The sequence below is a fragment of the Lepidochelys kempii genome, chromosome 3, assembly GCF_965140285.1.
Source record: "Lepidochelys kempii isolate rLepKem1 chromosome 3, rLepKem1.hap1, whole genome shotgun sequence".
Taxonomy (NCBI): domain Eukaryota; kingdom Metazoa; phylum Chordata; order Testudines; family Cheloniidae; genus Lepidochelys; species Lepidochelys kempii.
The window spans coordinates 894195-906689 of NC_136382.1; the positions used below are offsets into that span (position 1 = coordinate 894195).

The following is a 12495-nucleotide window of genomic DNA, read 5'->3' on the forward strand; positions in this document are numbered from 1 at the left end:
AGCGTAGCGCAGAGACAGGGCTGATAGATTGGCGGTAGCCATGGTGCTGAGGGGACCTGCTGCAGCATTCTGAAGGGGTTGGCAGCTCCATGCCCAGGTCCATTGCGCCCCAGAGGAGTGACTGAGGCAGAGTCTTCATCTGCCGGGATGGGGCAGGCCTCCTAGCCAGCCAGAGCTGGTTGTCGGCATTACTGCTGGGTGCTGCTGTGTGAGAGCTCAGCAAGGAATCCAGCCGTCTCCCAGGCCAGGGACTGACCTGACCCTCACCCATGGAGATGGCACTGGGGCCAGAACTCCTCAGCCTGGCTTGGGGGCGCTGCCAGCCAACTGTTCTCCAGGCCCGGGGCCATCTCGGGGGTCGTGTGCGGTGGAATGTGGCAAAAGGCAGACAGAGCGGGAGGTGGTGCTGGAGCCCCGGTGTCTGACCGGCTCACCTGGCAGCTGCAGGTGGGTGTTGAGACGGGCCCGAGGGAGACCTGGTCCTTGTGGCGCACAGCCAGGGAGTGGCCCTTCCCAACCCTGCTCTTTGGGTGCATCCCTCCAGGAAGGACTCAGCCCACTTCAGTGCGTTCCCTTGGACCCGTCCTCCACTCTCGGGCGAGCCAAGCTTGCCCTGGTCAGCAGGTCGAGCTCAGCCAAGGGGACGCAGGACAAGGTTGGGTGTCTGACCTCTGTCCGCTGGCAGGTGGGAGCCATCCATCAGCACCTCTAGGGCTGTTTGCTGATTCTCCTTAGAATCATAGAATATCAGGGTTGGAAGGGACCCCAGAAGGTCATCTAGTCCAACCCCCTGCTCGAAGCAGGACCAATTACCAGTTAAATCATCCCAGCCAGGGCTTTGTCAAGCCTGACCTTAAAAACCTCTAAGGAAGGAGATTCTACCACCTCCCTAGGTAACGCATTCCAGTGTTTCACCGCTCTCTTAGTGAAAGTTTTTCCTAATATCCAACCTAAACCTCCCCCACTGCAACTTGAGACCATTACTCCTCGTTCTGTCATCTGCTACCATTGAGAACAGTCTAGAGCCATCCTCTTTGGAACCCCCTTTCAGGTAGTTGAAAGCAGCTATCAAATCCCCCCTCATTCTTCTCTTCTGCAGGCTAAACAATCCCAGCTCCCTCAGCCTCTCCTCATAAGTCATGTGTTCCAGTCCCCTAATCATTTTTGTTGCCCTTCGCTGGACTCTCTCCAATTTATCCACATCCTTCTTGAAGTGTGGGGCCCAAAACTGGACACAGTACTCCAGATGAGGCCTCACCAATGTCGAATAGAGGGGAACGATCACGTCCCTCGATCTGCTCGCTATGCCCCTACTTATACATCCCAAAATGCCATTGGCCTTCTTGGCAACAAGGGCACACTGCTGACTCATATCCAGCTTCTTGTCCACTGTCACCCCTAGGTCCTTTTCCGCAGAACTGCTGCCTAGCCATTCGGTCCCTAGTCTGTAGCTGTGCATTGGGTTCTTCCGTCCTAAGTGCAGGACCCTGCACTTATCCTTATTGAACCTCATCAGATTTCTTTTGGCCCAATCCTCCAATTTGTCTAGGTCCTTCTGTATCCTATCCCTGCCCTCCAGCTTATCTACCACTCCTCCCAGTTTAGTATCATCCGCAAATTTGCTGAGAGTGCAATCCACACCATCCTCCAGATCATTTATGAAGATATTGAACAAAACCGGCCCCAGGACCGACCCCTGGGGCACTCCACTTGACACCGGCTGCCAACTAGACATGGAGCCATTGATCACTACCCGTTGAGCCCGACAATCTAGCCAGCTTTCTATCCACCTTATAGTGCATTCATCCAGCCCATACTTCCTTAACTTGCTGACAAGAATACTGTGGGAGACCATGTCAAAAGCTTTGCTAAAGTCAAGAAACAATACATCCACTGCTTTCCTTAAGCTAGCCCAGCCTGGCTGTGCCCCTTGGCTGTCTGTGGGGCGTTTCCTCCCCTCTTGGCCTGGCTGACTCTCCCCCAGTCTGGCCATGTTTCCTTGTTCATGGGGGTTCCCTCTCCAAATGGTCAGGCTGGGTGCTGCACAGAGAGGAGCTGGGCCGGGCCAAGGCAGGCCAGGTGGTAGAGGGGTGTGCCCCTGGGAGGCTCTGCCCATGGTGGGGGTCTCGGTGATGAGCTGGTCATGTTAGTACCCTGGTTTCGTGCACCAGGCCCTTCCCAGGGCCCCTCGTTCGAAGCATTGTACCTGCATTGCGCCCCCGGACACGCTGCAGCCTGGCCGAGGCCTCCCTGCCGGACAGTGAGAGCCAGCGGTGGGCTTAGATCCTGCTTGGGAGCCCTGCTGCAGATAAGGCAGTGCCTGCCGAGAGGGCTGCCAAGGCGAACAGGCTGACGGGGAGCTGGGCTTCCCAGCGACGTCCCCACCTGGCTGGGTAGGGGAGCAGGCACCTCTCTCACGGAGCACTGCGGCCCTGGCACCTGGGACAGTGCGGGTGAGTGCAGCTGTTCCTTGTGGCCACCAGAGGGTGCTACCGTCTGCAGGAAAGGGGCCCAGACTGGGAGGTGCAGCTCTGCGGCTTCTTGGGGGCCCCAGCTGCTCCCTGGGGAGTCATCGAAGCCTGAGCTGGGTTGGGGAATGTGGGGCCTGCCTTAGGGGCTGGGAGTGCTGGGGAGCTCCTCCCGCTCCTCCTTGGGCTGGGAGCGGCCTCGGTGCTCAGCCAAGTCAGTCAGCTAACGATGCTTGTAACTAGGCTTGTCTGCGGGGGCTGGGTGTGATGGATGGCCAGTGCTCCTTCAGCCTGGACCAGTGTCTCCTCTGCTGGTGCTGTAACAATGGGAAGCCAGGCCCACTCGCTCCTCCATGGGGCAGGCCTGTGCCAGAGCTAATCAGCATCTGCAGCCCCACCCCCTGAAACCACTCCAGGCACCCGGTGGGGACTGGGCCCTGCTCCTCTGGCAAAGCCCCTGTAGTTCAGAGCATCCCTGCCAGGCCCTCAGGCAGCCAGCTACAGGGGTTCACTCTTTGCCTCCTGGTTTGATCCCCTTGGGCTAGCAGGTTAATCCCTGCTGGCACAGTGCCCCCTTTGTGAGGTGGGGGCTCGCCTGCTGGCTTGGTGCTGCTGTAGCGCAGTGCAGACAGCTCTGGGCTCAGCGTGGGGGAGCTATCCCTGCTGGCCTAAGTCCAGCCCAGCCGCCATGGCCTAGGGGCTGCTGGTGCTGGAGATCCCCAGGTCAATGTGAACTGCTCTCCCCCTGTTCCATGCACCCCCCTTCCCGGGGTAGTGGGCAGAGGGGCTGCCATGGGCGCTGCTCCCCTCCCCTCCCCACCGCCTGGAGGAGGTAATTGACAAGCTGGCCATCTGTAATTGAAGCACCCGAGAAGATGCATGACTGCTCCGCTCCGCGCAGTAATTGAAGTGCCTGTCTGCTGCCTGTCATGTCTGAGTGGGAGGAATGTGGGGCAGGGAGGGGCTGCTAGACCTGCTGGTCTCACAGGGATCTGCTCCCCCTGCCTCCTTGGGGTGGGCTGCTGTCTGTATCTGGAACAATGGGGTGGCTTCATTACCCATGCCAGAGGTTTCCTGCTGTACTGGACAGGCCGGGGAGAGGTGCATGGCAGACTGTTGGATTGGGTGGGTGGGTTGGGAGAGAGGCCTAGGGCACCCAGCCCGCTGGGTGAGTTGGGAGGGCAGGAATGTTATGTCTGCTGGGCAGGTTGGCGCTGCGTGGCTGGGCCTAGGGGAGAGGCTGTAATGGGGGAGGGGTCATGGTAGTCATATTTGGGGGGTGGCACCTCAGTTCAAGTTGCTGGGTGACTGTTGGCAGGACGAGCTACACAAGGGCTGCCAAAGTATGAGAAAAGCCAGAGGCCTGGTCCCTCATCGTCAGACTCCCACCCCCTGGCCCCAGTTTGCCCTATAGGTAGCTGAGCGCCCTGTGCCTAGGCCCAAGGGTGAAGCTGCCATCCCAGCCTCCCCCACAGAGTTGGGAATTTGTGACTCCCTGGCCTAGGGACTGCTGCCCCGTGGGGACAGAAGGGGTAAAAAGCTGCTCTGGGGCAGACCTGGAGGCTAGGTGTTTGTGTCACATGACTGGGCATTAAGGACTGGCTAAAGCCAGCCCACGGCAGTGGAGGCTCCATCAAGGCAGGGGGAGGTCCGGGGACTGAATCTATCCAGGGGCCGTTCTGGTGGCGGAATGTGTGAACGCAGCAGGGCTCTGCAGGAGGAGGACAATGGACTGAGAGGTCCCAGGAGGCTGGGACGAACTCAGCTCAGACACAGCTGCCCTCCCCAGGACTGACAGACACAGCTTAATAAAGAATTAATGGAGGATGATGTAATTCATGGCACTCATCTGGGTTTATGGGAAATAGATTTGGTCCAACTAGCTTGATCTATAGATATTATTAGGCACTTACAGGCTTGGCTGATCCTGGTAATAGTGTTGACCTAATATACTTAGGGTTCTCTAAGGTATTCGACTTGGTATCGCACAACATTTTGATTAAAAAGCTAGAATGATATAAAATGAACCTGTCCCACATTAAATGGATTAAAAACTGGCTAACTGGTAGGTCTCAAAAGGTAATTGTAAATGGGGGTTCTCATTATCAAGCAGGTTTCTTTCCAGTGGGATTCCATAGGGATGGGGTCTTGGCCCTACACTATTTAACAGTTTTATCAATGACCTGGAAGAAAACAAACCCAAACACTGATAAAGTTTTTAGATGATCCAAAGATTGGGGGAGTGGTGAATAATGAAGAGGACAAGTCAGTGACACAGAGCGATCTGGATCCCTGGGGACACGGGGCACAAGCAAGCAGTGTACATTTTAGTATGGCTAAATGTACAACTAGGAGCAAAGGCTGCAGGCCAGACTTACAGGCTGAGGGACTCTACCCTGCATGTCATGGTGGACAATCAGCAGGACATGAGCTCCCAGTGTAACACTGTGTCCAAAAGAGCTAATACCAAGCTGGGAGCATAAACAGGGGAATCTCGAGTCGGAGCAGAGAGGTTATTGTACCTCTGTTTAGCACTGGGGCGACTGCTGCTGGGACCCTGTATCCAGGTCTGGTGCCCACACTTCAGGAAGGATGTTGATAAATTGGAGAGGAGTCCGAGAGGAGGCATGTGAATGACTGAAGGCTTAGAAAGCCTGCCTTAAAGCGATTGAGCTTCTGGAGTCTCTTTAGTTTAATAAAGACAAGGTGAAGGGGTGACTTGATTACAGCCTATACCCCTACATGGGGAACAAAAATTTAATAACGGGCTACTCAGTCTAGCAGAGAAAGGAAGCTGAAACCAGACACATTCAGACTGGCAGTAAGGTGTAAATGTTTAACAGGGAGAGTCATTAACCATTGGAACAACTGACCAAGGGTTCTGATGTATGTTCCATCACGGCCAATGTTTCAGTCTGGATCAGCTGATGAATGAACTTCCGATGAAGTAAGCTGTAGCTCACGCTCAAATAAATTGGTTAGTCTCTAAGGTGCCACAAGTACTCCTTTTCTTTTTACGAATACAGACTAACACGGCTGTTACTCTGAAATCTGGATCAGCTGTTTTTCTCTAAGCTCTGCTCTAGGAATCCTTGGGTGGCTGATCTCTGGCCTGTGGGACACGGGGTCAGATTAGCTGCTCACAAGGGCCTTTCAGGCCTCAGGATCTAGGAAAAGGGACAGACACAGTAAACCAAGGTTATCTCACAGCAGCCTGGCTTGAGGGAGCTCTGAGACTGGCCAGGCTGGACCATGTTAAATTGCAGCACGGGTGGTTTAGGTTTGACATTAGGAAAAACTTCCTATGTGTCAGGGTGGTTCAGCACTGGAATAAATTGCCTAGGGAGGTTGTGGAATCTCTGTCATTGGGGATTTTTAAGAGCAGGTTGGACAAACACCTGTCAGGCATGGTCTAGATAATACTTAGAATATAAGAATAGCCATACTGGGTCAGACCAAAGGTCCATCCAGCCCAGTATCCTGTCTGCCAACACTGGCCAATGCCACGTGCCCCAGAAGGGGTGAACCGAATCATAGAATATCAGAGTTGGAAGGCACCTCAGGAGGTCATCTAATCCAACCCCCTGCTCAAAGCAGGACCGATCCCCAATTAAATCATCCCAGCCAGGGCTTTGTCAAGCCTGACCTTAAAAACTTCTAAGGAAGGAGATTCCACCACCTCCCTAGGTAATCAGTAATGGTCTAGTGATCTGTCTCCTGCCATCCATCTCCACCCTTGGACAAACAGAGGCTAGGGACACCATTCCTTACCCATCCTGTCTAATAGCCATTAATGGACTTAACCTCCCTGGATTTATCCAGTTCTCTTTTAAACCCTGTTATAGTCCTAGTCTTCACAACCTCTTAAGGCAAGGAGTTCCACAGGTTGACTGTGCTCTGAATGAAGAACTTCTTTTAATTTGTTTTAAATCTGCTACCCATTAATTTCATTTGGTGGCCCCTAGTTCTTTTATTTATGGGAACAAGTAAATAACTTTTCCTTATTCACTTTCTCCACCCCACTCATGATTTTATAGACCTCTATCCTATCCCCCCTTAGTCTCCTCTTTTCCAAGCTGAAAAGTTCTAACCTCTTTAATCTCTCCTCATATGGGACCCTAATCATTTTAGTTGCCCTTTTCTGAACCTTTTCTAATGCCAGTCTATCTTTTTTGAGATGAGGGGATCACATCTGTACGCAGTATTCAAGATGTGGGCGTACCATGGATTTATATAGAGGCAATATGATATTCTCCATCTTATTCTCTATCCCTTTTTTAATGATTCCTAACATCCCGTTTGCTTTTTTGACTGCCGCTGCACACTGCATGGACGTCTTCAGAGAACTATCCACGATGACGACAAGATCTTTCTCCTGATTAGTTGTAGCTAAATTAGCCCCCATCATATTGTATGTATAGTTGGGGTTATTTTTTCCAATGTGCATTACTTTACATTTATCCACATTAAATTTCATTTGCCATTTTGTTGTCCAATCACTTAGTTTTGTGAGATCTTTTTGAAGTTCTTTACTGTGTGCTTTGGTCTTAACTATCTTGAGCAGTTTAGTATCATCTGCAAACTTTGCCACCTCACTGTTTACCCCTTTCTCCAGATCATTTATGAATAAGTTGAATAGGATTGGACCTAGGATTGACCCTTGAGGAACACCACTAGTTACCCCTCTCCATTCTGAAAATTGACCATTTATTCCTATCCTTTGTTCCCTGTCTTTTAACCAGTTCTCAATCCATGAAAGGATCTTCCCTCTTATCCCACGACAACTTAATTTACGTAAGAGCCTTTGGTGAGGGACCTTGTCAAAGGCTTTCTGGAAATCTAAGTACACTGTGTCCACTGGATCCCTCTTGGCCACAAGTTGGTTGACCCCTTCAAAGAGCTTGAATAGATCAGTAAAACATGATCTCCCTTTACAGAAACCATGTTGACTTTTGCGCAGCAATTTATGTTCTTCTGTGTGTCTGACAATTTTATTCTTTACTATTGTCTCAACTAATTTGCCCAGTACTGACGTTAGGCTTACTGGTCTGTAATTGCCAGGATCACCTCTAGAACCCTTCTTAAATATTGGCATTACATTTGCTATCTCCCAGTCACTGGGTGCAGAAGCTGATGTAAAGGACAGGTTACAAACCATCGTTAATAGTTCCGCAATTTCATGTTTGAGTTCTTTCAGAGCTCTTGGGTGATGCCATCTGATCCCGGTGACTTGTTACTGTTCAGTTTCTCAATTAATTCCAAAACTTCCTCTAGTGACACTTCAATCTGTGACAATTCCTCAGATTTGTCACTTACAAAAGACAGCTCAGTTTTGGGAATCTCCCTAACATCCTCAGCCGTGAAGACTGAAGCAAAGAATTCATTTAGTTTCTCTGCAATGACTCTATCATCTTTAAGTGCTCCTTTTGTATCTCGATCGTCCAGGGGCCCCCCTGGTTGTTTAGCAGGCTTCCTGCTTCTGATGTACTTGAAAAACGTTTTGTTATTACCTTTTGAGTTTTTGGCTAGCTGTTCTTCAAACTCCTTTTTGGCTTTTCTTATTATGTTTTTACATTTAATTTGTCAGTGTTTATGCTCCTTTCTATTTACCTCACTAGGATTTGACTTCCACTTTTTAAAAGATGCCTTTTTATCTCTCACTGCTTCTTTTACATGGTTGTTAAGCCACGGTGGCTCTTTTTTAGTTCTTTTACTGTGTTTTTTAATTTGGGGTATACATTTAAGTTGAGGCCTCTATTATGGTGTCCTTGAAAAGTGTCCATGCAGCTTGTAGGGATTTCACTCTAGTCACTGTACCTTTTAATTTCTGTTTAACTAACCTCATTTTTTGCATAGTTCCTGCCTTGAGTTCAGGGGAGTGGACTAGATGACCTCTTGAGGTCCCTTCCATTTCTATGATTCCTCCAGCCCTCACATCCCAGGCCAACCAAGCTGCCAGGCCGCAGGTCCCCAGGACAGTGTGGACCCTTAGGGACTGGGGCAGCCTCACCTAGCTCAGCTAGCCCTTGGCACAGCTCCTGCCCTTTCTGACTGTCCTGCTCTCTCCTTTCTCCTAGGTGGGCCCTTCCCAAAGCACACCATCTGCAAGGTGAGTGTCTGCTGGTGCGCTGGGCTCAGCCCATACCCCCATTCCTGGCAGCCCTTCACTACCATGCTCTCCGCCCCATGGACCAGGACTGCAGGTGGAATCTGGGTTGCTAGGGGGCACCAATGCTGAGCCCCAGCAGGGGTCCTGGCCCCTGGGGAGCATGGGGCTGGGAGGTGGAATGGGAGCAGCACAGGGCTTTTCCCCCTGTGGGGGCCCAGTCTAGCAGGGGGATGGGAGTTGGGTCCCGCAGGGCCCTAGCCCTGGTGGTTGTGCAGCTCATGGTGCTGCATGACGCCCGGTTCCATGGGGCTGGTGCCATGGGTGTGGGTGCTGGCAAGGGGGCCTGGAGGGGCTGACTAGCACCAGGACTCTGCTAACCCAGGCCGTGTCCTCGGCACCCGCAGGTGCAGTGCATCGCCACCCTGCAGGTTGGCTCCATCCAGGCAGGGAACTCGTCTGAGTGCGGCCAGTGCTTCAGCCTTTCCTGGATGCCTTCCAAGCCCCACCAGCACCTGGCAGCCGGCTTCTACGATGGTGAGTCAGCCTCCCGCTTGGCCCTAGGACGGGCAGGGCAGGGTGCGAAAAGGCTGAGTGAGATGCCTGGCAGGGCAGGAGGATGGGCAGGCAGGTGGCAGGGTAGGCACTGGACAGGGTGGCTGGGGGCAGGGGTGGGAAGGGGACAGGGTGTGGCTGCAGGGCAGGAGTGTTACCCGCACAAAATTCTGTTACTCACACGCTCTGGGCCGCTCTCTTCCCGCCCCCCCGTTCCCAGGGCTCGGGCGCCACCTCACACTCTGGGCGCCTCCCCCTCGCCCCGTTCCCAGGGCTCGGGTGTCACCTCACACTCTGGGGCCCCCCCTCGCCCTGTTCCCAGGGCTTGGGTGTCACCTCACACCAGGGGTGGGCAAACATCGGGTATAGAAATTGTCTGGAGGGCCGGGTAGGGAAGGATGGGGGAGGCTATGTCTCCCCAAACAGCGAGGCGTGGCCCGGCCCCCGCCCCCATTCCAGCCTCTCGGAACTCCCTCCCCCATCCAACCCTCCCTGCTCCCCACCCCTGACTGCCCCCCGGGACTCCTGCATCCTATTCAAAAGCCCCTGCTCTCTGCCCCCTGACCATCCCCCCGGGATGCCCGTCTCCTATCCAATCTCCCCTGCTCCCCGGGACCCCTGCCCCATCCAATCTCCCCTGCTCTCCACCCCCTGACCGTCCCCTTGGGGCCCCCGCACCTCCTATCCAACCCTCCCTGCTCTCCCTGCCCCATGTTACCTGTGGGGTGGGGGAAAGGGGGGGCTCAGTCCTTTCCCTGTCTGTTTCCCCTGCTCGTTTGGCAGCTCGCTCCCTGTCTGGGCTTGGCTGCTGGGGACAGGGGCCAAGCATGCTGGAGATGGAGGGGGGCCCTGGTTTGCTCTGCCCCATCCCTGGCAGCAGGGCCCAGGCCTCTTGACCACCTCCTTTCAACCCTTCCGTGCTCCTAGCCTCCCCACCCTCCTGAACTCTGTGAACTGTGACTGTGAGGGAGGCAGGGAGGGAGGGGAGCAGAAGGGGAGGGGCCAGGGGCTAGGCTGTGCCCCACTCACCAGGCTGCTGCTGAGCGGGGAGTTGGGCTGGCTCCTCTGCAACCCTGTCCTGACCCCGCTCCCTGGCAGGAGCTCGGGGGCCAGAGGGAAGGGTCCTGCGGGCCGGATGTGGCCCGTGGGCCGTAGTTTGCCCCTGTCTGCTTAACACTCTAGGGCACCCGCCCTCACCCCGTTCCAAGGACTCAGGTGTAACCCTCCCAAGTTTGCAGTGTCTTTTGCCAGTGAAAGAGCCTTACACAATAATATCCTACTTAACCTCTATTTATTAACAATCACCAAAAACAGACTTCACACACTATGCATACAGTGCTCACCACTCCCAATAAGACAGATGAACTTTTATTGAGGGCCAGTCAAGATCAGGTCTGTCAAGGTTCTTCCCCCACTCTGAACTCTAGGGTACAGATGTGGGGACCTGCACGAAAAACCTCCTAAGCTTATCTTTACCAGCTTAGGTCAAAACTTCCCCAAGGTACAAAATATTCCACCCTTTGTCCTTGGATTGGCCGCTACCACCACCAAACTAATACTGGTTACTGGGGAAGAGCTGTTTGGACACGTCTTTCCCCCCAAAATACTTCCCAAAACCTTGCACCCCACTTCCTGGACAAGGTTTGGTAAAAAGCCTCACCAATTTGCCTAGGTGACTACAGATCCAGACCCTTGGATCTTAAGAACAATGAACAATCCTCCCAACACTTGCACCCCGCCTTTCCTGGGAAATGTTGGATAAAAAGCCTCACCAATTTGCATAGGTGACCACAGACCCAAATCCTTGGATCTGAGAACAATGAAAAAGCATTCAGTTTTCTTACAAGAAGACTTTTAATAAAAATAGAAGTAAATAGAAATAAAGAAATCCCCCCTGTAAAATCAGGATGGTAGATACCTTACAGGGTAATTAGATTCAAAACATAGAGAACCCCTCTAGGCAAAACCTTAAGTTACAAAAAAGATACACAGACAGAAATAGTTATTCTATTCAGCACAGTTCTTTTCTCAGCCATTTAAAGAAATCATAATCTAACATGTACCTAGCTAGATTACTTACTAAAAGTTCTAAGACTCCATTCCTGGTCTATCCCCGGCCAAGACAGAATATAGACAGACACACAGACCCTTTGTTTCTCTCCCTCCTCCCAGCTTTTGAAAGTATCTTGTCTCCTCTTTGGTCATTTTGGTCAGGTGCCAGCGAGGTTACCTTTAGCTTCTTAACCCTTTACAGGTGAGAGGAGCTTTCCCCCGCCCAGGAGGGATTTCAAAAGGGTTTACCCTTCCCGCTATATTTATGACAAGGTCCATCTGGAGGATTCCAGTTTCTATGCGGTGTCATTGGCAGGGTGTTGAGGTCTGGCAGCTCTGATCTTGGGGCTGTGTCCTGGAGTCGGTTCCCAAAGAACTTCCTTTTGGACCCCAGTTTGTACAGTGAAACTTGAGTCCTGCTTAGCTCTACCTTCACCAATCATTTTACTAAAATTTTACTAACCAATCCTAACATTGTAACAAAATTCTCTAGCCAGTTACACCCCACCACTTTAATTTACACCTAGCAAAATTAATTACGTAACAGTCAGAAACAATCAAAGAACCAGAGATCATACATCAGACAAACAATAGGGAAGTGGGGACCATACTGACAATGCAATAAAGGTGGTAGAAGCTGCTGTCACAAGCAAGCTCTCTGTGTCCTGTAGGGCAAGCCCAAGCTGAGCAGCAGGGGAACCCTTGCTTGCGCTTAGACATCCTCGCCCTCGCAAAGTCCAAGCAGCACAGAGACACCGTTTCTTCTTGTCAGGGATTTTTATCCCCTTCCCCCAGAGCTCAAGGTGAGACCAGGAGTTCTCATGCGTCTCCTTCGTGGGGCCGGGGGAGGCAGTTAACAAAGGCTTTGTTCTTGCTAGTTCACAGTGCTCAATGGGACGCCTTGGTGGACAGGATAGTGCCTTCTGTAAGAAGCCAGCATTTTCCATGAATTAATGCTGCTTTCCTGGGTGATGACTTGCACCGTTAGAGCGTTGCAATGCAAACACTTACTACCCCCTTGTCCCGTGGGGCACAGATGTCAGAAGGGAGAGGACCACAGGCAGCATTCTGCAGGCGTCTCAAAGTCTGAACACCTTGGTATAAACTTACCCCGTGTTAGCAGCACTAGTGCAGGTGAGTCGGGCAGGTTCCGGCTGTCTGTTGGTCAGCGTTCAGGTGAAATCTCGGGGCCTGGGCATGAGCTGACACCTGGTCTGTCAGCGTCACAGCAGCAGTGCCAAGCGGATCTCTACAGAGTCATAAAGATAGTTCATAGAAATCAGACAATTCCCACAGGCCCCCTAGCCCCGATGC

At 52.4% G+C, this 12495-nt stretch overlaps 1 protein-coding gene across 1 annotated transcript in view; it reads left to right on the top strand.

The window, feature by feature from the left end:
- GTF3C2 (general transcription factor IIIC subunit 2) overlaps positions 1 to 12495 on the top strand; it is a 30787-nt gene that overhangs the window by 14185 nt on the left and 4107 nt on the right. The window contains exons 9-12 of the mRNA XM_078851930.1: positions 549 to 685; positions 8461 to 8577; positions 8982 to 9111; positions 11853 to 11984. Of these exons, the coding sequence (XP_078708056.1) occupies positions 549 to 685; positions 8461 to 8577; positions 8982 to 9111; positions 11853 to 11984 (516 nt within the window). The remainder of the gene's footprint in view (positions 1 to 548; positions 686 to 8460; positions 8578 to 8981; positions 9112 to 11852; positions 11985 to 12495) is intronic.